This window comes from Amblyomma mixtum, chromosome 3 (assembly GCF_055824585.1).
Source record: "Amblyomma mixtum isolate Tamu chromosome 3, ASM5582458v1, whole genome shotgun sequence".
Lineage (NCBI taxonomy): Eukaryota > Metazoa > Arthropoda > Arachnida > Ixodida > Ixodidae > Amblyomma > Amblyomma mixtum.
In genome coordinates, this window is record NC_143014.1 from 303,786,897 (window position 1) to 303,814,648 (window position 27,752).

A 27,752-nucleotide genomic window follows, 5' to 3' on the forward strand; every position below is an offset into this window, starting at 1 on the left:
GATTGAGCTGATGAGACTACATTTTTCTCAGTCATATTGAAAAACCAAGCCTTAAAGAAGTCAATATAAAAGTAAACACTGTCATACCAAACTACCTTCAAGGATGTATTCATTATAAACTTATTGGAAAATTTTAATTTTGTTTTTTAGGAAAGGAATTCACGAAGTAGCTGCAAAACCTACCTCGGTGGACGCCCGAACGCGCCCTAAGGGAACGGATAAAGGAAGGAGTGAAAGAAGAAATGAAGAGATGCCGTAGTGGAGGTCTCCGGAATAATTTGGACTGGGGACCTTTAACGTGCACTGGCATCGCATAGCACACGGGCGCCTAATTAATGGCAAGCTTAAACAGCACGCAGTTATGTTTAACGCCATCGCCTAACCACTATGACCCTGCAGCATGCGAGGGCAACTGGGAGCTGCAGTGTGTTGACGATGGGCGGTGTCCGAACAAGAGCGCCACCAAGTACGGCAAGCTGCAGAGGCTGCGCCACGAAACGATCCCGAAGGCAGGTTTGTGACGCAATGAGTGTAACAGCGAGGAGGCGGCTTATCAGCAAAGCTGGTAAGGCCGACTATTTGTAGCCGATGGGTTTAATCATGTGTGCGACGTGTGTGACAGACAATTCGACTTCAGCGCGACATTGTGACAGTCACGTTGAACCGAGTATCGTGCCACCGTAGACCGGGTGGTATACAATGTATCAACACCTTATGACGGCATGGGCAGCAGAAGCAACGAGAATAGGCGCGTGCGCCGCGAGCACACGGCAGCACTAACGTCGTCCGCTAATCTTTCCCGAAATGCACGCACAAAGCCTGTCGCTGTTGGCTCCCGCCTCTGCTAAGCAACGATACAGGCAACACGTGGCAGATACAATTTACTTTCAGTACGTGAAGAATATGTGAATATGCTTTTGTTCGTTATGTGAACCGTGAAATAATAGGGAACCTACGTAGGCACAGGTTGAGCAGAGGGTGCTCAAGTCAGACTAAGCGTTTTTTTAAAGAAATGCAAAGAGCACTACAGAAAAGTTAATTTTGTACATGCGATACGCGGTCAGGCGGGCGCAAACTGTGGGACTAATTGTCATGGTTATATGAGTAATTAACTAAATGAAATTATAAAATTTTTATTCAGTGCAGTTAGCATGCATGCTTTTATTTAAAACTTCGAGATAGTAGCATGGAATTACTATTCCATTTAGTAAAATTTTAGTAACGCGCCCCTGTTCTGAGATATGCGTGTCTGGAATTTCAGCCCAATCCGTGTGATTACGCACCACTAGGCATGAAGCTTCTTCCTGGTGTAACGCAGCTGTGGAGCGACAGGCGACGGGGATTACTTGTCCAGCAGTGCGGCATCGCTGCGCTTGACTGCATGTGTAGACTAAAGCAACACCACGTCTTATCCCCCACTTTAATAGCAATCGCTTATAGGGGCCCAGAAACACATTTTCAGTGCATTGGTTTGCCTGTTGGTTGCATAGAATGAGTTATAGTGATGCTATAAGCATCAACCTTACCACGTATATTCTGCGTTTTAACCTTCGAAGTATCTCGCAAAAACAAATTGATGGCGCGGTCTGTGTCACCACACAGTGACAGTTTTTAGCAGTGGATATGACATCATTGTGCGGGAACCTGATGATTTTACAAACAGTAAATATACTGCGAACTGTGTTAATAAATGAAGATAGGTATTGTCACGTTTTCGGGTTTGATATTAGATCAACACCCACACGTTTGCCTTACGTAAAACCACTGCAAAGCAAACAAAACAAAAAAGCACCACCAGGGGTTCTGGCTATTGTTTTGCATCGAAGGCCTTTGCACCTCTCTGTACACATGCATATTTGACCTAGCACACAGCACTAAAGGCTACTCTCTATGTATCTGAGAACCAGGGTATCGAACCGGAAATTTTTCGGGTTCGGTTCGGGTTCAGTTCCGGGTTCGGCTCCAGTGCCACATTCCGTTCCGGTACGAACCGGTTCAAACGGGTTCAGACCACAAAATATTCTGAACGTAGATGGTTTTTCATCAGTTATTGTGCTGTTTACACTTCTGTATGATAAACGTGTATAAATAAAAACTGCAAATATTGCTCAATGCGAAATGTTTTGTTTTACTGTCCGCTATAAAAAGATAAAATTTGCGGCAAAAGCCGCGAAATTAAATGCACTGAAAATTAGTGCACATCAACTATGTATACGCTGTAGAATATATCTGCTGCGCAACATATGCAGAAAAGCTGGTGGATTTCGCATCTGCAAAACCCTTCAGCTTCAGGAGTTTCAGCGTCCTCGTCGCGAGAGTAATAGTTCTCTCCTGAAGCTCGCGTCAGTCGGGAATTCCTCCTGCGCAGGTATAGTGCTCTACTATATAGCGCAGAGTACTTTATTGGACGCCTTCAGGACCGCCGCATGCGCCCACCATGACAGGAAGATGTCCTGTATCGGCAGGCATATACAGAGAAGACATCTTTCCGTCACCCCAAAATCGGCTTGTCAGTCCTCCCCCCCCCCCCCCCGGCGCACCTCTAACATGTATCTCAATAGCTTACCAAACATATTTTATTTACCTCACCTGTTCTACATTGCCTTCGTAACTCGCGTTATATACCTGTATCTCGACTACCTATAGTTCAGTTTCTTCAAAAACACAGCTAATTGTACTTTTCGCTAGTACAGTGCAAGATTAAGATTTTGGCATATGCTGTGTCGTTGCCATCTCTTGCTGTGATAAAATATGATAAAAAAGCAGGTTTGGGTTGGTTGGTAGCACTTCGTATTTCTATGGACACAAATTTGCGACACCTTCTTCGCGACGTTGCGTTGACACTGTTGCAAGTGCTGCACTGCCCGAGCAAGACCAAATGCGCTTCAAACAGTGTTTGACTTGCCTGGGGCGCTGTCAGAGGCAGTCTATGCGTGGGCAAAATGTCTTGCTACTTTGATAGAGTCTGGTGAATCTGTCGTGCACTTTTTCTCCACGAACTTGTTTCAGGATTTTTATTTTTCTTGGCAGCTGTGCTTATTACGTTACCAAATGCTCATCTCTCTTTTCTGTACATAGTCGGGGGTTATTTTTGTGTTCATACATTGCATTTCCTCAATCTCCGCTTTTCCTTAGAATACCTGCACGGCCTCTCCAGAAGGCAGCTGAGAACGGTTATAATGAGTAATTAATTCCTCTATGCTTATACCTGCAGCCTTACCTAGCCTTTGTTGACACCGGTGTATTAAAGCGAATTCAGCGGATGTAGATTCAATCATCATCATCATCATCATCAGCCTGACTACACCCACTGCAGGGCAAAGGCCTCTCCATGTCTCTCCAATTAACCCTGTCCTTTGCTAGTTGCCGCCACTGTATCCCCGCAAACTTATTAATCTCATCCGCCCACCTAACCTTCTGCCTTCCCCTGCTACGTTTGCTTTCTCTTGGAATCCACTCCGTTACCCTTAAGGACCAGCGGTTATCTTGCCTTCGCATTACATGCCCTGCCCAAGCCCACTTCTTCCTCTTGATTTCAACTAGGATGTCATTAACCCGCGTTTGTTCCCTCACCCACTCCGCCCTCTTCCGATCTCTTAACGTTACACCTATCATTTTCCTTTCCATAGCTCGCTGCGTTGTTCTTAACTTAAGCTGAACCCTCTTTGTTAGCCTCCATGTTTTGCCCCATAGGTGAGTACCGGTAGGATACAGCTGTTATAAACTTTTCTCTTCATGGATATTGGTAAGCTACCATTCATGACCTGAGAGAACCTGCCATACGCGCTCCACCCCATTCTTATTCCTCTAGTTATTTCCCTCTCATGATCCGGATCTGCGGTCACTACCTGCCCCAAGTAGACATATTCTCTTACTACTTCTAGCACCTCGCTACCAATTGCGAACTGCTGCTCCCTTGCAAGGCTATTGAACATTACTTTGGTTTTGTGCATGTTAATTCTTAGCCCCACCGTTCTACTCTGCCTGTCTAGCTGATTGATCATGCTTTGCAGTTCTTGTCCTGAGTGGCTTGGCAAGGCAATGTCATCAGCGAATCGCAAATTACTCAGATATTCTCCATTTACTCTTATCCCCAACTCTTCCCATTCCAGTCCCCGGAATACCTCCTGTAAGCAGGCAGTGAAGAGCATTGGCGAGATCGTGTCTCCCTGCCTGACACCTTTCCGTATTGGAATTTTATTGCTCACTTTATGGAGAACTATAGTAGCTGTGCAATCGTTATAAATATCTTCCAATATTTTCACATAGCACTCTTCCACACCCTGATTCCGCAATGCCTGCATGACAGCTGAGGTTTCCACTGAGTCGAATGCTTTCTCGTAATCAATGAAGGCTATATATAGGGATTGGTTATATTCTGCGCATTTCTCTATCACCTGATTGATAGTGTGAATGTGGTCTATTGTCGAGTATCCTTTACGAAAGCCTGCCTGATCATTTGGTTGACTAAAGTCCAAGGTTGTCCTGATTCTATTAGCGATTACCTTAGTAAATACCTTGTAGGCAACGGACAATAAGCTGATCGGTCTGTAATTCTTCAAGTCCTTGACGTCTCATTTCTTATGAATTAAGATAATGTTAGCGTTCTTCCAAGCTTCTGGTACTCTCGAGGTCACAAGGCATTGCGTATACAGGGTGGATAGTTTTTGTTTCACAATCTCTCCTCCGTCCTTCAGCAAATCTGCTGTTACCTGATCCCCACCAGCTGCTTTCCCTCTTTGCATTGCTCCTAAGGCTTTCTTTACTTCCTCCTTCGTTACTGGCGGGATGTCCCATTGGTGTGCTCGACTGCCTCCCTCAGTAACTTGATGATTACATTCGCTACTGTATAGATTTGTGTAGAAACCTTCGGCTAATTCAACTATCTTATCCATATTGCTGATGACATTGCCCTGTTTGTCTTTTAAAAACGCATACATATGGTTTTTACCTATGCCCAGTTTTCTCCTCACTGATTTTAGGCTACCTCCATTCCTTAGAGCATGCTCGATTTTCTCCATGTTAAACTTTCTTATGTCGGCTACCTTGCGCTTATTTATTAACTTAGATAGCTCTGATAGTTCTATCCTGTCTGTGGAGTTAGACGTCTTCATGCTTTGACGTTTCTTAATCAGATCTTTAGTCTCCTGAGATAGCTTGTTGGTATCCTGTCGAACCATCCTACCACCTACTTTTGCGGCGCACTCTGTAACGATAGCTGTAAGATTATCATTCATTGTTTCAACACTACGGTCGTCTTCTTCAGTTAAAGCGGAAAATCTGTTTTGCAGCGACATTCTGAATTCCTCTACCTTCCCTCTCAATAGGCCACAGATAAAACGTGGACTGTAGGGGTTTGGACGTGCCTTGGATCTAAGGGGATGTTTGTGGCGTGATCAATGAATTGCTGCATAAGCAAGCAAAGAGAAACAACTGAACAACGCAATTATGTATCGTGTTGTGATATGCTATGTTCGTTTGGGACACAGCCTACTTCAGCAATCTCTTAGAACAGACATTGAGATCACGCCTTACACTATGAATTTCCACCTGTGATGAAAACCCCCGGAGTTCCGTGTGAAAGCTTCCTTGTTAATAGGCGTTTTTAGCGTACAGGAGACGGGCTAGCGGAGACGTTTACCCGTATACCGGACGCCTCCTGCGCACGACCAATGACATGGGTTGGGCCAGGCGGAGTCACAGCGCGGTCGCAGTCGGCCGCAGGTAAACCGGTATACGTCTCCGCTAGCACTTGTTCGGTACACTAAAAACGTCTAATAAGACTGTTTAGCGTGTGGGAAAGCTGAGCGATGGATGAGCACGCACAAACGCCGCGTTCACCGAGATCACTTTTCAGTGAATAGGGCATTTTAGCTCGGAATGTATATGCTGCGCAAGTTGAACCTCCTGAATTATTCCCTTATTTGAAGTATGAGCCTTCTGAATTTTTCATGTGTGCGTGGTGTAAGGGGGTGATGGCGGCGTGAGGGCGTATGCCGAGATCACTGAATTCGACGCGTTCAAGTACGGCATAAGGAGCGTCAGGGAGCTTACTAAAGTTTCATACAGCCACAATAAAAAGAATCTTCGAAAATGGCCGAGTAGGCTAAGGCATCAGTAAACGAAGCTTCTCTGTTGCGCCGCCACTGGCTCGAATCGTACTGGGAGTATGGCAGTTGTTGTCTTTACTGCGTGGGCCTGTGCGTGTGCACACGCATGCACAATCTAGTGGGCGGACATACGGGCACGTACTGTTAAAAACTTTACAGACAGTTGCGATTTTCGGTAATGCGAAGTTTGAGCGCAACTCTCCAGACGCCACCTGTGGTGGCGTGTGTGTACATAATACGCCACCTGGCAGGCGGCTTGTTACTCTGCTAGCTACCTACCGGGATCTTCCCGCGGCAGCCACCTTCCAGGTGGAGTTTAATTCGTTCTACTACCTAGACAACTAGTTACGCTGACAACGCTGACTACGACAAGGCATGCAGGAAAAGGCGCATAAGTGCTGCGCTATAGATTGCATCTTCAACCATCTTCACTTCCACCCCCCTCCTCCATCCGCCTGCAGCCGATGCAGCTGGGGTGCATTTTTGTGAACGCTGCACGTATGCCGCCGCCAGAGTGTTTTACGAAAGAACGCCAACAAGCGTAAGCCTCTCGTCTCGGACAAAAACTACCCGGAGTGGGGGTCCATGCATAGCTTCCGCCCTCGCCGTTCGATCATGCTCCCACGTTGCACTCGCGGCAGAAGACGTACTACGTCTGCCGCTAAGGACGAGGACTGCACTGGTGAACACTCTCAAGGTTTCGTTACACTACGCATAAGTGCCGCCGAAAGTAGAAGATTAGGCAGCCGTCGCCGCAGCTCAGTTGGTAGAACACCGGACGCGAAATTCGGAGGTCGTGGGTTCGGATCCCACCAGCGGCTGTGCTAATAATTTACGTTTAAAAATAATTTCCATTAAGCTGCCATAGATGAACAGCATAAACTATTAAAAATAATACATCCCCCGGGCTGCTTAGTTTCGGTTACTGCTGGCTTCCATCATGTGCGGCAACAAGAGGCAGATAGATATAGGCCGCCGGTCAGAGAATTTAAGATGCAGCAGTCCGAGAACAGCGTGACGAAGCTGCCCACTAGCGAGTGGCATTTTTAATGCGAAAACATTGTTTGGCTATGTTAGCGGTTTCGTGTCATATGAAAGTGGACGCGAAACATGTCCGCAGGCCTTGCAACGTTCCGTAAAGAGTTAGGTGTAAAATAATGACTTTATGAGATAGAGGATGACAAAATGTCGCTGCGTGCTGAATTTGGCAGATGAGAAGTAATCGGTTAAGTCTGATGAAGGCTTGAAATAGATTAGAAGGTAATTAATCAACGTAATTAATCAAACAAAAGAGCTATGGTTCATATGGAGTAATTACATACAAAAAGTCAAATAGCCGTCAAAAAAGCCATGGACGTCACATCAAAAGGGGCTCAGACGTCGAAATATTATGAATAAAAAAAAACTTAAAGAAAGAGTAAACCAGGTTAAAAAGAGTAAATTGATGTGAAAGTAAAAAAAAATGATAAGAGTCCCGAGTGAAGCAAAAGAGGCAAAGAGTGCTAAGTGAAGCAAACAGAGGCAAACAGTCACAAGTGAAGCAAAGAGAGGCGATAGACAAATGTGGAACAGGCGTCAATGCTTTCACATTCCCCCAATGCAGGTAGTCGCAGTGATCTATTTTTTTTATATATAAGCAGAACAATTTCAACGCATCGGCAAAACACAAAATCATGTTATCGCAGTTACATTTCGTTTAGGTAACATCTGTCTAGGCGTAATCATTGTCGCATGGCAGCGAGCGTATGTATTTTCGCATTACATCTTTGTGCCATCATTATTTATTGTTTTCAAAGTATCTCTGCGCTTCAATAAGCCAGCATTTCCTTGCTTATTTCCGTCGCGTGCAACGATGTTCGGATTCTTGAAAAAAAAACAGCAATTCATACTTCCTTTGTTTTGCAATAATAGTATTAATATCAGAGGTTTAACGTCTCAAACCGACGCGAAGTCCATCAGGAACGCTGTAGTCGAGGACTCCAGATTAACGTAGACTAGCTGGGGTTCCTCAAAGTGCGCTCACATTTTGCACTTCGCCGCCGCGTTTTTGAATTTCGCCGCCATCATTATGGGGCCTCGCCACCGGTATCGAACCGACGTCCTTGGTATCAGTAGCCGAGCCCCACAGCCACTAAGCCATCGTGAGGGGTCTTACTCAATGGATACTGTATGAGGCAAGGAATGCCTCCGAAAGTAAATGTTGCACAACGCGCGCTGTTGCACCTATGTTTCACATAATTATAGTACACAACACAAAGAAAGGGAAGCCATTCTTACGCAGTGCTTTATGAGTTAGAGCCCAACCAAATTCGATTAAATGTGCACAGGGGCGATGGAAAGAAATGCGAACAGAGCGGGGCCTAGGTGCTCCGCTGTTCGCATTTCTTTTCACCACACTTTTACTTCGATGGTAGGAAAAAGACGCTACAGTCGTCTGTGATGCATTCTTATACGACTCTAATGTCTTTTTCTTACCGCCGAGGTAGAAGCGCGATCAAAAGAAATTCGAACAGAGAAGTGCGCAGGCGCCGCGTTGTTCGCGTTTCTTTCCACCGGGATAGTATACGTAAGCATGTGGAACAAGAGATACTGTTAAAAGCAAGATTTCACATCAGTGTGACGCAGAATGCTTTCGAATTACCGAAAGCACATTGCAGAAGCGGCAGTTAGCTTTCTTCCTAGACCCGAGACTTTCTTCAGTCACTTTTGTTCTCGCATAGACTGGATGCCATTTTCGCACTGCCTAGCGCAGACAGCTCTCTGTGGGTAAATTTACGCGCTTGTACATCTCATTTTGTCTGCAAATAAAAAAGTATGCCATGCTTCAAAAAAAAAAGTGCGGCCGTACCGAGTGCCAAAACTGTTCGGAACGGTTCCTTTGAATCGTTTCGGTTCGGTTCCGGTTCCGGCAAAAGTACGAGTTCGGTTCCGGTTTTGGGTTCAGGTTCGGTTCCAGTTCGATACCCTGCAAGAACGGCTTGGTGGAATCGATGTGATCGAGCCATTGCATTTTACAAGCGTTCGTTTCGGTCCCAGGGAAGGACACAAAGAAAAAAGCCGTTCGTCTCACATTTACCAGTGCGCATCGTGGGTGGAGGATTACCGGGAGGCGGCTCCAGATGGCGCAATGTTCCCGTCAACACCGCGTAGTGGCAAAACATGGTACGCGGCGGTGGCGGCAGCGGTACGCGCTGTGAACTCCCGCATGTCGTCACTCCGTCGCAGTATCTCGCGCTCGAGTTCGAATAAGTCACGGAAGGCCGTTGATCTATGTTCTCTTCGCCTTCGACCTGACGGTGAAGCATCGCTGGGCCAGCTGGGCGTCCGCATGGTTGTTGTAACTATGGAAACGACGCTACCAGCCATGGCAAGGAGTGGGAGGGAACAGGCAACTATGGTGTGCAAACTTCCGCGAAGGGCTGAGAGAGGCTGTTTTGATTGGTCCCCTCCCAATGTCGTCATTGGGAAAGTGGACTGGGAATGGGAAACAATGCTAAAATCTAGTTGAGGCAACGTTTTTGTTTTCTTGTATTTTGAAATTTGTTTATCAAACAACTCCTGTTCCTATGGGCCGATTCCTGTCATTCTTGAGTCAGCAGATATGTGAACAAAGAATCACCTGAAGTACAGTCGGCATTCCTTCAAGCAGTGTTTCAGAATCCTTTTAATCGCCCAGCGCCCTCTCTAATTTTACAATGCCTGCCGAGTACGGTCGATCCGGCTGTCAAAGTCCCTCTCCTATCCTCCTTTCCTACTCTCCCCATCGGCTAGCCTTCGCGCCTGCTCTACTCCTGTGGGGGAGTGTGCCATCTGAGTGGCGCCTGACGACAGAAAGCCGACGAAGAGAATTTCGTAGCGATAGCTACGTTACGCCAGGTTTTCACCTCTTCGCCGTCGCCGCAGATTGAGCTGTGGCCTTACTGTGACGTCACACCACGGCCCTCGATTTTCCAGCAACTCGGCTCTTCGCAGTTGCCGCGCGGCCACCGCTCCTGCCGTTGGGCGCTCGCTGCGCCCTCAGTCAAGTTTTATCCGTTGGTTGACCACAATGTCTCTCCTTTCTTAGTCTAGTGGGAAACCACTAAGTTTACTAACATGTCTAACTACAAGCGAAGCCTAAGCGCAGCCGGGGGTCTGTAGCTATCACTACTCGACTAGGCTTAACCAAAGCTAAACCACAGCCAATTTTTTTAAACCTTCTGTCTCTCTTCGTGAGGCGGCGCTCTGCATCTCTCATGACTCATGATCATCAGGCTGCCTACCAGGTATGGACGCGTCATAGAGCGCGGCGTTCGTGGCACTGCTCACTGTGGCGCTGTTCATCATGGAGCCACTGCAGGCGCATGGTTTTAAAAAGAGCCACAGAGAGTGTGGCACATCGGCGTTGGCATTGCGACGAAAGGCTGTGGTGGCTTGTTCGAATCCTCTTGGTCTTTTAACTACAACGCTGAAACATACCGAAAGAGGCACTGAAACTGCTTTGGGGAAATGTAAAATCAGATGGTATATGCAGTTAGTAAGAAGTTAGCATAACTTCTTACTCTTCTTATGTTGGTTTCCGGTTCAGTCATGTTCAGTAAAATGGGAGAACGAAATAAAGAATTTGCATGGTAAATCTTACCCAGAAGGCATTTTTTGAAACTACCAGGTAGCAATAGCTTTCAAGTCGTAGCTTTACTTTGGCCAGGATAAGCTGTCAGCGTTACGACAACTAGATTAAAATTTTTCTCCGTCCGTGGCATCCTGAAGCTATGATTGTTTTAAGAAGCGAAAAGTGAACTTCAATCGCAAATGCACGGCCCAGTAGCTGATGCCAAAGCATTTCGGACGTTCTGCCTGGAATTTTAGGAAATTTTGAATGGCTTGAAAAAAAACTTTTTTTCAGGCTTTCTTTCATGAAAAATTGGAAATTTTGCTAAACACGGCAAAAACATATGGTAATAATGCTTCGAAGTTCAGACTAGTATGCAGATATAAATGTCATGTTTGTGAAACGAACTTTGTTTTTCCACCGAGAAACGGAACATGAAAGCTGACCTATAAGCCAGTTGCTTTCGGACTCGGAGTCATTATCGCTGGATGCAGCACTACGCGCAGCATCATGGACTGAAGTTATGTCCACAGGTAGGTTCGACTGTACATGCACAAGCTTTCGAACAAATTCTCCTGAAAGCCTGTAGTGAAGCCTTGAAGGAAAGTTTACGAAACGTGACCAGTTTCGTTTGCAGCTGGCGGATGATGGTGGTGATAGGCGCCGACTCCGAGGGGGGGGGGGGGGGGGGGACTGGGCCTTCTCGCCACCACTAGCCGGTAGGTGGCTCAAGTAGCACGTGTTCTGGAAAGCTGGGCCTGTCGGAATAGCTGAGAACCGACAAGCGACTGCTGCTTTATTCCGTGGATGAATGACGTCGCTTCTGCTCTGCTCACTGAAAGCTATGCCAACGCTGTCGCTGGGAGTGAACTCTTTGTTCAATGTCCGTACAGCCAGCGGCACTTAGCACAAATAAGCGAGCGGTGTTTCTTTTTTTCTGTCGCTTTCGGCGCTCATTTCTTTCTTGGTATTGCATATTCAGGAAGTCGTGAAAAACAGTGAACAATGGACAGATATCTCGTCAGGAAGGACAAACCTCCCGAAGAGAGCGACGAAAGGACACCCAGTTCACCCTGCGCGTTACTTTCAACGAGCTCGTCTCAACATACCGACGTTTGCCTTAGCTGCCCAGGCTCGACATCTGCCACTGTAACCACTGCTAACGCACGCATGCAAACTGCTCGTGAGGATGCAGCCGCTTACTGCTAAAGCACAACAGGGGTGACGTTAACAACTAACCTGGAAAAAGGCGTGCGAATGGCTGTTTATGACGCGTCAGTGGAGAAGGTATTCTGTGAGACCTGTCGCGCTGCTTGCGCTATGAGCATATTTTGGCTAAATACTTCCAAGGATAAGGACTCTCAATTGATGTTTCTGACAATTAGTTTTCGTAACTGGAAGAAAACTCTTATAAGATTTAAGAGTCATGAGGGCTCGAATCTGTATAATGCAGCCATGAGCGGACCCACAGCTATCACAGCGGGGGTGAACGTAGCATCTGCTTGTGTAATTGGGAAGCAAAAGGAAATGAAACACGCAAGGAAAGCACTGATAGCGACATCATCTTGATTGCAGTATATGTACTTTGCGTGCCATGGACTGGCAGTGCATGGTAAAGATGATGCAGAAAGTAATCTAAGACAGCCTCTGGAACTTCACGCCAATGATATTCCAGAACTGCAATCATAGCTTTTTCGAACAAAATACAGGTAGCTTTACCTTGGCATTTTAAACGAAATATTTTAAATAATTGCTCACGATGTCCTCCGGTCACTCACAAATGAGGTCCGTGAAGCAGGGCACTATGACGTGATCACAGACGAAACAGCAGACATATCTGCCAAGGAGCAAGCGTCGAAACACATAGCGGTTCCGTGGACTTATTAACACTGCTGACACCAGACCGACCAGTCTTTTTGCAGTTCTTAAGGACGTCCTCTATCGTTTTAATCTGACCATTGGCAGTTGTCGTGGGCAAGGCTATGATGGCGCTGCAAACATGAGAGGGCAGCATGGCGGCCTGCAAGCCCTAATACAGCAGGATGAGCCGCGAGCACTGTACGTACAGGGGCGATCGAAAGAAATGCGAACAGAGCACAGCCTAGTGCTCCACTGTTCGCATTTGTTTTCATCACTCTTTTACTTCGGTGGTAGGAAAAAGACGCTATAGTGGTAAATGATTCGTTCTAGAACGTCTGAAATGTCTTTTTCTTGCCACCCAGGGAAAAGCACGACGGAAAGAAATTCGGACAGAGGAGCGCGTGGGCGCCGCGTTGTTCGCGTTTTTTTCCATCCCGATATTACACTGCCTTGCGCACATACTGAACCTTGCGCTGCCGGACATGTCTCGGAAAATGAAAATATGTCGCGATTTCCTGGGCGTGAGATCAGAAATGATAAACTTTGTTACGTGCTCCCCAAAAAGTCTAAATTTGTTAAGAGCATTTCAGAAAGTAGAAGAAAGCGTAAACTCGCAAAAGTTTTGTCCCACCATGTGGACGCTCAGGGCCACTTCACTGCGGTCCGTTGTTCAGAATTATAGCCACCTAATCTCGTTTCTTCATGGCCTAGCATCACAAGAACGGGACAAAGCCGGAGCTAAAGCCAGCGGATTTTCTAAAACACTGTCAAAATTAGAGACATAATTCATGCTCAACCGCCTGACACTTATTTTCGCGATCAGGAACAGTAAGCTCGGCGTTGCAGAAGGCAGCATTGGGATTTGATCAAGCGGAAAAAAGGGTCAATGCTGTCAGGGAGAGCCTGAGTGAACTTAGGAAGCAAGGATTTTGCCGGTTTTGGAACGAGCCGCAAGCAGAGGCACGTGAGCAGGAACTGAATGTTAAAGAAAAAGAAGCTCTTGCGCCAAGGCAAGGTCTAGATGTGTCAAGGCTTATCACAGCGTTGAGCTCTGGACGCTCTTGCAAAGATAACAGGAAGTAGGACTTCCGAGATACTTTTTGGCATATATTTCTGAATTTCTGACTGAAAGAGAATTTTCCTGATTCCCGAATGATGTTTCCTCAAGCAGATTTCGACAAGCGAGAGGAGTGCCCCAAGGTGCGGTCCTGTCCCCTCTACTTTTAAACATCTTACTTAGGAGTATTCCCTGCAGTGATAAGGTTTGAACCTATGTGTATGCAGTTGACATCGCGTTTTTTGCTTCCGAGCATGACATATACTCTCTGTACCAGTCTTTACAGTCTTAACTCAATGTACTGGACCAACATTTAGTGGACATTAACCTGTCCCTTAATGTCACTAAATGTGCTATATTGGTTTTTCCGCTCCCTTATCTGGTTAATATGTCCTTTGTTTAGCGGTCCTTTGTAGCGGGAATGGCTCAACCTTCACCGTAGTATGCTCACAGATATTGCTTGTCAGCGTAATGTACCCTTGAAGACATTTCAGGGCGTTGTTGAGATTCTTTCTGGCGATAACTGCGAGTAGCTGCGAGATCTTTTGCCCGAGGTGGCTAAGCTTGTAAAAATTGCTTTGACTATCACGTCATGCACATCTGAGATCGTTTTCATGCCTCTGTCGCGTCAGAACGTATCTCAGGTGAATAATAGGACAGGCTCGATTAAATAACATAGCACTTCTCCATGGACACAAACAGCTCGCCCACAAAACAAATTCCAGTGACACCACAGACGACCTTATTGAGAGGTCTACTATGCGAAGAAACACATTCTGGATTGTGCGGTAGCCTATGTATAACGTGAGGAACAGTGAAGTTCATCTTAGTAAAATACACCAGCTTTCTTCAAGCTGTCAGTGCGAATAAGCTCAAATTGTCCCTCCCATAAAATCGTCCCTCAATTCCCTGTGTTGCTGCTTTGCCATTACAACTTCTTCTCTTTGACTCCTGTTTGGGTCTTCGTTTATATTTTGAAAGATGCATCAACAGTTCGTATTCCTTCTTTAAACTGTAAATTTTTAGCTTGTTTTGAGAATATTTGTATGGTCGATTGTTTCTTAGACACGAAAAGTTTAAAATATGTTTATATTTAAATTGTAATGCTGTCCAATGTTGTGTCCTTGCAAAGTGCATTCCTCTATCCAGATTAAACCCGTGTTTTTAGAAGACTGGATTTGTCACCAGTCGGGCGAGACCATGGCTCGCGAAACCGTTCTTTAGAAGGCGGGGTCTCTAGTATATAGCGTCTAGAGGAGGGCTCCAGAGTAATTTCTACCACCTGGCTTCTTCAACATGGACTCGCACGAACAGCACACGGCCACTCCGCATTTCCACCCCGACTCGAGCGAAATGCGGCCGCGGGATTCCATAGCGCGATCTTGATATAAGCAACCGAATGTCAAAGTGAGTGAGCCGCTGCGGCGGGCAAAAAAAAGAGGGGCAGCAGTGATTAGGGCACGGTTCATGTTTAAATCTTACACCACCTTCAGCGCTAAACATTTTTTTGTTTCCCACACACAGTAACATTCATCCTCTCTTGTACAGTGGTAGGCATGCAGGTTCGCCTATCTAAACATCACGGTAAAAAAATGGCTGAGTTTCTTTGGAGGTGAAATTCGAGGCCCGTGTACTGTGCGATGTCAGTGCACGTTAAAGAACCCCAGGTGGTCGAAATTTCCGGAGCCCTCCACTACGGCGTCTCTCATAGCCTTAGTCGCTTTGGGACGTTAAACCCCATAAAACTAAACTAAACTAAAAAATGGCTGAGGCTTAACTTGGTTAAGCCTGGAGAATGCGAAGCATCATCGTTTCGCGTAATTTAGAGGCGCACCACCGCGACGGCGCGAGGTGGGCCCCCGTTTCCCCACTGTCGTGACGTCTTCGTGTCACGTGGTGTGACGTCATGTATCACGTGATTTGGAGGCGCACAATCACAGCGACGGCGCGAGGTGGGCCCCCGTTTCTCCACTGCCGTGACGTCATCGTGTCACGTGGTGTGGCATCATCGTGTCACGTGATTTGGAAGCGCACAGCGACGGCGCGAGGTGGGGCCCCGTTTCTCCACTGTCGTGACGTCATCGTGTAACGTGGTGTGACGCCATGTATCACGTGATTTGGAGGCGCACAACCACAGCGACGGCGCGAGGTGGGCCTCCGTTTCTCCACTACGTGACGTCATCGTGTCACGTGGTGTGACGTCATGTATCACGTGATTTGGAGGCGCACAACCACAGCGACGGCGCGAGGTGGGCCCCCGTTTCTCTACTGTCGTGACGTCATCGTGTCACGTGATGTGACTTCATGCATCACGTGATTTGGAGGCGCATAACCACGGTGAAGGGCTGAAGTGGTAGCTAAAGTAGTATGCTTCGCATAAAAACTCATTTTCACGCTAGTGGAGAACCATGGGGGCACGTTCACGCAGCTCTGTTCCCGCACGTAGCGGCCGCGCATCTTCACGCGCGGTGAATGCGGGTGCAATAACCTCAGCAGTCTCCTGGTAAAATCTATGCCGGAAGAAATTGAATGATGTGGCAGCATTAAAATAACAGGAACTTGGAACGTGTGACCGCGTGCACCCTGTATATGGTTCCAGAGGCATCGATATAACATGCAACGCAGAAGCGAAGTAATACGAGAAGAAAACGCCGTTTCGACGAGGCCATTTATTGCACTAAACCATTGTAAGTGAAGCCGCGCATCGTGATAATGAGTCAAAGCAGCATTGAGTTTGGACTCGAAGTCGACGAGAAAGATAGCCGCACGTGCACTCCCGGACGAGAACCGTTTGGGCACCAAATAGACGTCTGCCAACTTGTTCTTGACATCAAAAAGCCGGAAACCCACGTACCCTACGAAAAATTTTCTGCGTTCTCTGCAACAGCGCGAACTAGTTATGTCAATGAGAGTGACAATAGCCAAGTACCTTTTGGGTGTGTAGCTCTCGTCGCGATAGTAGTCGACGTAGATATAGATCGCCTGTATTGCCGTTTTGCGGTCAAACTGAATATTGACTTCGTGCGGTAGGACTCCGTCCGATTGCCAGTATGTATCACGGCAGTTGTCTCGCTGCTGATCGACGCCGAATCCTGCGAAAAAGTGCGATGACAAGAGACATCAGAATCCCCGTTCTTGACGGTCGGGAGTTGCCTCATAGCTTACCAGGCTTGCAGGACGACAGCGACCACACAGCCACGGCTCCGACTTCGCGGACATTGCCCGGCATCTCCAAACTCGAGAGGTCTAGAGCAGAGGAAGCGTTCATGGTCCTAATAAGACGAGAGTGGAGGAAGGAAAGGGTTAACCAGGAGGAAGTTCCTACCCTCCCCAGCGCCCGCCTTAAACGCCGGCACTATAGTCAGGATTACACGTGTGAGCAGATTTACTTTACGTACGGTTCGTAAGCCCTTGCTTGCAGGGCGGCTACCGTTACAGTGAACGGAAGCAAACGGGTTGCACTCGGCCACAGTGCGAAAATACATGACACACAACTCAAACCAGGCCACAACGATAGCGCGCAAAAAGGGCAACGCGGCCTATTCACGGCCACACAATATTCAGCCTGGTAAGCGATGAGACAAGAAGATGATGAGTGTGGATTAATCGTGCTCGCTTCTGTGGCTCTTCCCGGCACAGGACACTTTATTTTGGAACGGTACTTCTTAATCCTTGCGCAACACATGCCCTTCAACGCTAGCAATTTTTTCAACCGTTACCACAAGCACCACTGAACGCACAATTTATTTAGAACATAAAAACGCCGTAAATTCAGCGAATAAATGCCAATTTTACAGGAAACAGTAGTTGGTAACAATGGGCCATGGTCGATAGAGTCGTGCATTACTCTGGTGGCCAATCACAATAGTAAACGAAAACAGTTCTTTTTATGTTTGCCTATATCAAACAAATAAGAGGCATCAATATTCTAGAGCTGATAATTTCATCTGGTGGTGCGCCTTTTGTTCAGCTTTCAATAACCTTCAACAGTCCACTACCTTTACTCATGAAGAATTTCTGTGTGGCGGTCAGTAGAGATCTTAATTTGTATCCAAATGCGGCCACATCGTGAGAACCGCTATTCACGTCGGAGCGATTTATCCTGATATTTCGCCAGAGACTCAAAGCACAACAGACAGCATAAATACATCTTCACGCTCTGAGGGGGGGTGACTCATAATTGCGTGGTCATGAAAATGCAACACGTAACTGCCTATGCGTCAGAAGTTCATGCAGAAGTTCAGAGTGCGCGTGTGCAAATGACTACCATCGTGCCACTGCCACAAGACGTTTTTTTTGCCGCTAGCTAGCCTTTCAGCCTGACACCGCAGCGAACTTCGAAAAGCACATTTTGGTGAAATTGTCATACTTGTTGAACATCAAGCCGGCAAAAAATTTTGTTCAGGTGTTAACAATAAAGTCTGACAGCTAGAGTAATAATGTTTCTAGAAAGGACTCTCTAAATATTCCTGTTTCAAGCGCGAAGTAATTTGGCCAGAGCGCGAATTCATTAAGTTTGCACTGCTAGGGTTCAGACTGTTCTCAAATGAATTAAGCTGTCGTTCGGTATAAACGTGGTGGAGCAAATATTATGCGTTTTAAAAAGTTACAACTCCGTAGATTCCTTTCACTACCACCATCATCAGCTTAACTACGTGCACTGAAGGAACTCTCCCATAGCCTTCCATTAACCACTTGCCATGCCAACTACGGCCATCTTACCGCGCAGACTTCCTAATCTCAACACCCAACCTCGCACTCCACAGCCCCTCGCCACGCCTGCCCTCTCTTGGATTCCACTCCGTCATTGAAGGACCATCGGTTACCTTGCCTTCGCAACACATGGCCTGACTTGCCCATTTCTTCTTTTTTCGATATCGACTAGGATATCACTAACTAGCGTTAGTTCCCTAACCCACTGTGTACTTTTCCTTTTTAACCTTACAACTATTGTTGCGCTCCTCAACGCGACGTGCGTCAGTGGAACCTGCACGAGTTTCCCTTCGAATGCGCCGGCGGCGGTCAAGGGTAGACGCAAGCAACTGGGCCAGCCGCACATTCCGGCGAACGTCGCTGCGACTCGGGTTTACTCCAGAGCGGATGTTGCGGTGCGCGCCTTCCAGTTCGTCTGGGCCGGCAGCGCTTCCCGCGAACCTTGGAGCGTCGGCGGCGTCGGCACGCATGGCTCAAGTGGTTACTCAACTTGACTTTTATCATTTTTCCTGCCATAGTTCTCTGCGCTGTACTCAACTCATTGGTTTGGTTTATATGGGGTTTAACGTCCCAAAGTGGCTCAGTCTACGAGGGACGCCGTAGTGAAGGTTGTTTCCGGAACTTTCGACCAACTGGGGATCTAACGTTCGCTGCCATCGCACAGTAAATGGGCCTCTAGAGTTTCGCCTTCATCGAAATTCGACCGCCAAAGCCGGGATCGAACTCCCGTCGTTCGGGTTAGCAGACGAGCGCAATAACCACTGAGCCATCGCGACAGCTCTCCTCAACTCAATTTGGTCTTTTCATTAGCCCCCAAGTTGTGAGAACAGGTATAACTGCTGCGTACTTTGTTATACAAAACTTTACTGTATGCAAGTGTAAAAAATAGGATGGTGATAGTGATACAGGATTCTACCCTTTTCAACGTGGAGACTCCGAATGAACTATGAAGTTTCCATGGGCCCGTCTAAACTCCATGCAGACATGCAAAAAGTTCTGCTCGCCTCTCCACTCAGCTGCAAAGCGTAGTGCACCGCCGAGCCGGAATGAAAGGCGAACGTCGCAGCGCGTAGCTTTCGGCACGAGTATTCGCCATCCAGCCTCCGAGCATAGCCTCGTTGTCGCCCGCTGTATTAGCGCGTCGGCTGCGAGCCGCTTGTCGCCGTCTTAACTAGTTCGTCGGTTCCGCGCACGACGCGTTTTCGAGTGCACAAGGACCCTTCCGCTGTCGATGGGGCCGAGAAACCTTTCTGCTGGTTGCACAAAGCGTGGGTTAATTTACTTTTGCAGGGAAATAACTAAAATGCGGGAGAATTTTCGCTAGTCTAGTGGGGCTTCCAGCGGTCCCCAGTCTGCCCCTCTCAAGGCGTGGAAACATAGCGGCGCTTGGCGAAGCGAGAGCCATCCGTTCCACAACCGATACGCCTTCGGTCGCTGCGTGTAACGCTAACAAAGAAAGAGCGATGCGTAAGGCTCTCTATGCATGTCACTTTGTTCGCGAGGTCAACTACGGCCGTCGTGGAAACGTAATCACTGAAGAAGCGGAATATTCAAATATGGGCGCTCTTCAAACAGACGTTCAGGACTGACCGCCACTCCTGTCGCGAAATTCGATTTGCCTGGGTGGCTCCGTGCATGACTCTGACCGTAAACGAAACAGGAAATGCCAGGCATGAATATAGCAGTATTCGTACTCATGATCTCTGGAATGGGAACTGAGCGCGCATCTCACTGGTTGACCGCTGCGTACAATTCGGTGTAGAAAACAAAATCCTATAGGATACGAAGCCGGTATGTTGTTTGGGTATAGTCCGCTCGAATTTTTATGATATTCTTTGCTGTGTAGAGCATAACATGGTAATTTTGCTGTCATCTCCTTTTCCGATGGGCTGATGTAAGCTTCGAAGCAGAAGTGCAACGGTTCAAATGGCGTTCTTTGCCACAAATTAAGCACTCACAGACCGCGACATATTACAAGCTTTAAAATACACGCAAAGAACATCGAGCAGAAAACACAGGACAGACGCGCGACGCTCTTTCTGCTCGCTGTCTTCGTGTGTGTTTTAGCACTAGCAATATGTCGCAGTCTGTGAATCAAAAGCATCAACTAAGCCCGACTTTATTCTTAAATAAAGCACTTCGCAACCACGAATCGATGATTCTTTTTCGTTTTTTTTTGCGCATAAGTTGATCTTATTTGCAGTAACTCGCTGCTGCACATTGCGACCTTTTCGAAACAGAGATCTCATTCCGCGTTTCCCTTTCCTTTTTTTGTTACTGGTGCACTAGCGACGGGAAAATTCTCTGTTTGCCACTATCAGCATTTGCTAAGTTCTGCGATGTTGACAAAAGATGTAAGCTCGTTAACTTTTAGCAATGAAAGGAAATTACCTACTTCCTTAACGTTGACTCTTTCAACCCCACATGTCAACACAACTGAACAGCACTTCCCGCGGTGGCTCAGTGGCATTGTCGTTCGGCTGCTGATCCCAAGGTCACGGGCTCTATCCGTGCCGCGCCGATTGTATTTTGATGGACGCAAAATACAAACACGCCCGTGTACTGTGCGATGTTAGTGCTGTCATGACTCAACTTCCGGCCCGCGTGACTGGCCGGGCGCCAGTCACGCGGGCCAGTGACGACTAGATTTAGGTGTAATCGCATTCTGAGAATCTATTTTCAGTGTTTTTGTTCAATTTTAAGATTTTGCTTCAGTATCCCTTTAAAGAGAGCGTGGCCGAGAGCGACGGACATTCTGCTTGACGACCACCGAACACGCCAGTTGCTACGCAGGGTGCAGGGAGTGAAAGTCCTGGGAGTCCGAACTGCAGTCATCACTGCTTGAAAATATTGCCCTTCATCATGCTGATAATATGTTACAGTTGTACCCAGCGAGGCTCTGGCTCCTACACTAGAGTCAGCAGGCAGTTTTTTGTATGTAAAGCGTAAGCCGCGATGATTCAGTTTTAGTGTCAACGCTTCGACTATAAGCGGCGTTGACGGCAATGAAACGACGCAGTCGGAAATGAACATCCGAATCGTGGGAAAAATACGAAATATTTTGCAATTTTCTCGTAACGACAAATTTTTCTGTTGTTTTGTAGTATTTTGTGTTAACTTTTGTGCAGTAACTACAGAAAACTGTTGTGTAAAAAGTTTTTGGTCCAAAACATTTCAAAAAACCTTTCTGTTGGGTTTGCCGACTGGTGACACTCAGAATCTGAGCAAGAAATACCGCAAACCGGTTAAAAGCCCTGTCACCGTGCCGTAAGAAACCAATGGTGTGGTTTTTACAGACTGGACATCGGTCCAGACCGCGCAAAAGCCGTTCTCATAATTTTTCTTTTCCTTCCTTGCACTGCGTCCTAAACAATAGCATCACTGGCCATTAGTACCTGGAGGATAGCGTTCTGAACACGCATGCTAAACGCTTGGCAAAAAATTACAGGATTGCACTTAAGTCTGCTTAAAAGCGGAAATGCGAAAGCCATTCCCTTTCCTCTCTTTCACCCTTTATTTTTCTCTTTATTTATATTTTTACTTTCCTTTCTAGTTTTTGTTATTTGTATTTTTATATTTCATTTTTGTTTATTATCACCATTTATTCATATTTATTTTTTACTTTGGGCGCCTTCAATTTCATTACTTATATCTTACTTATCAACTGCTGCTTACTCAACTTTCGCAATCTATCTATCACACAACTTGTGTTTGACAGTTCGGGCGGAAAACTTCCGTCCACAGGCTTCTGTCTGCAACTTCCGTCCACGTCAATCATGAGCCAAGAAACGCTTACGCCTTAATACATGTGTTGCTGTGCACCGCGAACCACGTGGAAAGGTGCCGGTTCATAAAACGCGCAAACTGCGGTTGTATTTCAATTTCTAAAACTTGCTCTTCCGTCGCGGGCGGACAGGCGACATTGCGGTCAAGCTGCCATAGCATTTACGAATGGGGTACCGGGTTAATAACACAAGCACACGCGCACACAGGCAAGCACACACACATGCACACGCGTACAAACACAGGCGCACGCACGCGCACACACGAACGAACATACTCACGCACACGCGCGCACACACACACGCGCACAAAGAAGCGCGGACCTGAGTGCACTTCGGACTTTTCTTGCGCGTCGGTGAGTATGAGTTGGGGGAGAAAGAGGAGAAGCACCATTTTTAATCGCCAATATCTACGGACATAATACGTCCTGAGTTACCGCTGATGTGACGTAGAACGTCATCAAACGGCGAGGGTGGAAGCTGTGTGAGAACCCTCTTAAGCTTCCTATGACGTCAAGGCTGCCAGAACCGAGGCCCTCGCTAAGCAATTAAGCAAACAAGCGAGGGGAATGAGGGGCTCGTTATAAATATGAGAGAAGCCAACAGCCACAGAAACTAAGGGACACAGGGGATTTTTTTAATTATTTATTTTATTTTGTGGTGTTGTTCAATTTAGAATATTACTGAATATGTTATCGCTTAAAGCTTATTGAATAAAAAAGCAGAAGAAAAAACAACCACATGCCGCCGGTGGGGACCGAACCCACGACTTCCGAAATACGCGTCCGGTGCTCTACCTCTGAGCTACGGCAACGGCCGTCAAATCTGCTTTCGGGGTTGGGTGAGGTCGTGGGTTCGGTTCCTACCGGCGGCATGTGGTTGTTTTTTCTTCTGCTTTTCTAATCAATTAGCTTTAAGCGATAACATATTCAGTAAAATTCGTAATTGATCAAACCCACAAAATAAAATAAATAATTTGAAAAATCACCTGTGTCCCCTTGGTTTTTGTAGCTCTTGGCTTCTCTCATATATATATATATATATATATATATATATATATATATAAATGACCCTATTTGTTAGCAATTAAAATGGCGGGTCTGCGGGGTCAATTCGGCCTCTCCAGCTGGCCGGCAGTTGTAGTCTGTCGGCGACCTCTACACTGTCGTCGTCGCCCTGGACTGCACGTCGGAGTCCGAACTGACAGGAACAGCTTCTCATTGTTCAGGAGAACGAGATATAACTAGATCTATAGCGGAGGCGGATCCTCCGAGCAGTCCCAGATTATGAAGTCCAAAGTGGCAGGCTCGCCGCATAACTGACATAACGCGCTTTTCCTTACCTCAATAACTATCGTTTCATGGTCGCTATAACTGTCCAGATGGGAATAGTTTATTGCCACCATGAAGAATAGCTGCTATTATTAGTTTCACGCGCTTGCAGCTTGCAGGACCATACGATGCACGGCCTGGACTTTGCGAAGTGGAAGCGGGCTCCAGGGCGAGTTGCGGCGCGGATAGCCGTCGCCCAAGAGCGCCTGCGGCGAGATAGGCTTCCCGCCAAACAACCCACCGAGGGCCGTGCACGCTGGTCTCCGATGTCCACCTGCTGCGGTTCACAGACAGCGAGTATAAGGAACGCCAGCTAGGGCAGCCTGGAGCGCACCGACAACCGTTAGTACCGCTTCCGCGCAGCATACGATGTGGGTCACAGACTTCGTTGCGCCGACCGCGGCACGGCGCTGCGTTGACGAGTCCAGTATTCTTCGACGCCATGACCGACGGTTTATCGAAACAATTCTTATCGATTCAAAGGTGGTCCTTTGCCATTTTGCGAGGGGACACATCTGTGCCACAGCCAATAAAACTCCAAAAACGTTACCGAAAGACAGGAGCGAAGAGGACCTAGTCTGGGCCCCGGCCCATGAGGGCGATCCAGGTAAAGAAGCCGCTCACCGCTGCGCTCGAGGTTTTATCAGCCGAGTAGGTGAGGAGGCTTCTGACACGGGAGCGCACCGAAGTGAGGCCCTGGGCTCGTATCAGGCCATAACGCAATGCTACAGATAGCTATGAGTGCGCTGGCCTCCTCCGCACGATTCGCTCAGCAGAGAACAGGGTACCACGTGGCGATGGCTGGAGGCGCGGTCGCAGCCGGACCCGTGGACATACTACAACATATTCCCCGATCTGGTAAACCCGTTATGTCAGTTATGCGGCGAGCCTGCCACTTAATCTGGGACCACATAATCTGGGACTGTTCGGAGGATCCTCCTCCGCTATAGATCTAGTTAGATCTCCTCGGAACAATGGAAAGGTTTGGTTTGGTTTATGGGGTTTAATGTCCCAAAGCGACTAAGGCTATGAGAGACGCCGTAGTGGAGGGCTCCGGAAATTTCGACCACCTGGGGTTCTTTAACGTGCACTGACATCGCAGAGTACACGGGCCTCTAGAATTTCTCCTCCAAAGAAATTCCAGCCGCCGCGGCCGGGATCGAACCCGCGTCTTTTGGGTCAGCAGCCGAGCACCATAGCCACTGAGCCACCGCGGCGGCGGAACAATGGAAAGCTGTTCCCGTCAGTTCAGACTCCAGCGTGCAGTCCAGGGCGACGACGACAGTGTAGAGGTCGCCGACAGACTACAACTGCCGGCCAGCTGGAGAGGCCGAATTGACCCAGCAGACCCGCCATTTTATTTGCTAACAAATAAAGTTGTTGCTATATGTATATATATCAAGCCAAGCTGTCGCTACTACAGCTATCTCTCATTTTGCAGTAAACGAGTGCCAAGGCGTTTTACGAGTCGGGTGGCAAGTTGGTTTACTGGAGTGGCGTTCGTTTTGAAAGGGTAACATAGCGCGAGGTGGTACAGTGGACGGGGGACAGCGCTTGTATCTTCGTTCTTCGTCGACCCTCCCCGTTTGGGCTGCGTGGTTCCTTCAAAATGAGGTTTAATAAGTGATGCGCTGTTTTTGCTGTGTACGTTGTTGAGGGCTCGACCCCATGCGGCTTATGTGTCGAGAACGCTTGCATGCTTAATCGCGTCGAAAGAGACAGGCTTGTAATGCCAACAAAATGTACTTCTTTGTTCAGCTGTTTTGCCGTTTCACTTTGTTATTTCGACATCAATCTGTAAATCGCGCCCACAAATCACGGAGTTCTTGCACAGTTGCTGCCTTCCGATGCCGCATGCGCGATGAAACAGCGCACTGGTACACGTTGGTTCAGCACCGCTCACACGTAACATCACATTTGTTCCGCGGACTTTGTGATTGCGAAGCTTATATGCTCGCAGAAATGGACTGCATGCATAATAAGAACCAACATAAATGTGTGCAGTAGCGCGCTTGGTTTCGCAAGCTGAAAGTATGCACTGCCTCACGAGTGGGTTTTGTCCCAGTGCACGGAGCACAGATGCCCTATATATTACCATGCTTATCAGTCGACTAGCAGTCTTTTATGCGAAGCATATTAACGTAGGTTTCGGGCCTTCGCGCGACGCCCGGCGGTGGCCACCATTAACCTTGAAGTGAGATCACATGATGTGACGTCACGTGATGACGTCACACCGGCTGCAGATGGGGCCTCATATCGCGCGGTCGGACGTCGCCCGGCGGAGGCCTCTACGCTTCGGTTCGCGCCGTCGCGCGCGACGCGGCGGCGGCGCCACCATCGCTGCATCACGTGATATGTGACGTCACGCCAGGGATGAAGCGGCGCGCGCCCGCTGTCGCGTCAGTCTCTGTGCCCGCAACCGCGCCAGCGTCTTTGCGCCGGGCGTGTATGCGGCCAGGTTGCCTCCAAACGCTACGGACGTTAATAATAAGAATGCAAAACGAAGGCTGCTTCGCATCCACTGGGGCTTAACCTTGATAAGCCTCCAACTTTTATTGGGATGGCGTTGCGCACACTAAAAACGTACACGGAAAGAGCAGAAGATGACAGATAGAGCGCAAACTGTCAACTGAATTTATTGCTTCCACAACAGCATATATATGCAGTATTCACACGCGTAATAAAGCAGGGGGTGAGGGAAGAAAAAAGAAGGGGAGGACGAGTCAAGCATGCATAGGTCAGAAAAAGCAACGAAAAAAATTGCTTTCCCTATCAGATAAGGTGACAGAGGTATCGCTAACAACATTGTCGCCTTTTTCTTTGATGTGGAATGCTTCTAAAAGTTCGCGGGCTATTTTGTTTTTACTCTTGCCCAGAATCTTCATGTATTTGAACATTGGCTCACTACCAGAGCATGAAATGCAATGGGCGGGCACGTTCGCCCCTTTTCTTTTTCGTATAGGAAGAGCATGCTCCCCTGCTCGTTCATTGACGCAGGTCCAGCTTTGCCGACACACACGCGTCCACACTTGAGCTGGATTTGATAGACCACGCCCGTGGTACATCACATTTCACATACTGTTCAGCATGTTTCAATTACATACATGCGCTTCGTGGGGCTCGTTCCTCGGTGATCCTGGGGCATAACCCAGCAAGCTTTTTTTGGGGCCGAAAAAACCACCGAAACACCATGCCTGTTTGCCACTTTTTTTAAATTGTGGGCTATTTTGTGCAAGTATGGAACCACTGTCGGCTTTGTACTCCGAAAGCGTTCAAGGTCACAGCTACGCTTGCCTTTCTTTATCTTCTGGAGAAGGTTCTTGGCTACCGCTGTGATGAGCGAGCAGGGGAAACCGGTTGAAAGCAGCCTGGTGATCTGGTTATGAAAGCTGGAATGCATTTCATGCTCGCATGATTTGGTTAAGGCTGATTCTAAGCACGAGTTTGCAAGTGCTCTTTTCACAATCTTTGACTGTGCCGAATCAAATGGAAGTAGTGGTTTCTGTGCTCGAGGAGCATATTTCTAACAGACATGATGCAAGCCACCCCAAGAAAGCTACTCGCCAACTCGCCCAGCGAGTTCTACATAACATGCTTTACCGGCCTGAAACGTACTTTTTTTTTTCTTTTCGGCTACGTGAACTTCACCGAACGTACATAAATCGTTTTACTAAGGTCGCAATATAAAAAAGAAAAGCAAATACAGGGCGTTCCAGCTAATTTTAGCCAGGGTTTATAAATATGCCTAGGCACCCTAAGATGACGCGAACACATGTATTTGGCTGGCTGAAGTAACTCTTCTTTTATTCTGCTTAATTGCATATATAGTCGAGTTTAATTCACCAAGTTCGCAAGCGATGAAGTCGAGCTAAAAATTCCAATTGAGAAGTTCCAGACCGATCCCCAAAGTACCGATTCAACGGTTTCAACGGTGTATGCCCACGAAATACAAAAAAATACCACATGACATTTCGGCTGGGGCGCCGCGATTGCAAAGCTACAAACGTCCTGCTTACAAACGACCAGAACATTTAGCCGGGTGTGCTCCCGCTTAAAAGAAGGCAGGGCAGCGACGCAGACACTGGTTCTGCCATTTACGCCAGCGACATGCTTCCCTCGCTGGGGTTCATTTTAAGGATAAGCAGATGCTTAACGCTTAGGCTGGCGCAAATCGCACAGCCACGTCTCCGTCACTGCCCTGTCGTGTTTTAAGCGGCAGCGCACCCAGTTGAACGATCAGTTCGTTTGTAGGCGAAACGTTTGAGAGTCGCGCAATCGCGGCGTGCAAGCAGGCATGTCGGGTGGTAT

General features: G+C 47.6%; 1 protein-coding gene across 2 annotated transcripts in view; it reads right to left on the minus strand.

Moving 5' to 3' along the window:
- The window catches only part of LOC149355444 (anaphase-promoting complex subunit 10-like), a 58,611-nt gene that overhangs the window by 24,743 nt on the left and 6,116 nt on the right, over nucleotides 1–27,752 (minus strand). For both annotated transcript variants that reach the window (XM_089577639.1, XM_089577638.1), the window contains exons 3-4: nucleotides 16,784–16,890; nucleotides 16,548–16,710 (exon numbers count right to left, since the gene is read on the minus strand). In XM_089577639.1, the coding sequence (XP_089433765.1) occupies nucleotides 16,548–16,710; nucleotides 16,784–16,886 (266 nt within the window). In that variant the 5' untranslated portion in view covers nucleotides 16,887–16,890. The remainder of the gene's footprint in view (nucleotides 1–16,547; nucleotides 16,711–16,783; nucleotides 16,891–27,752) is intronic.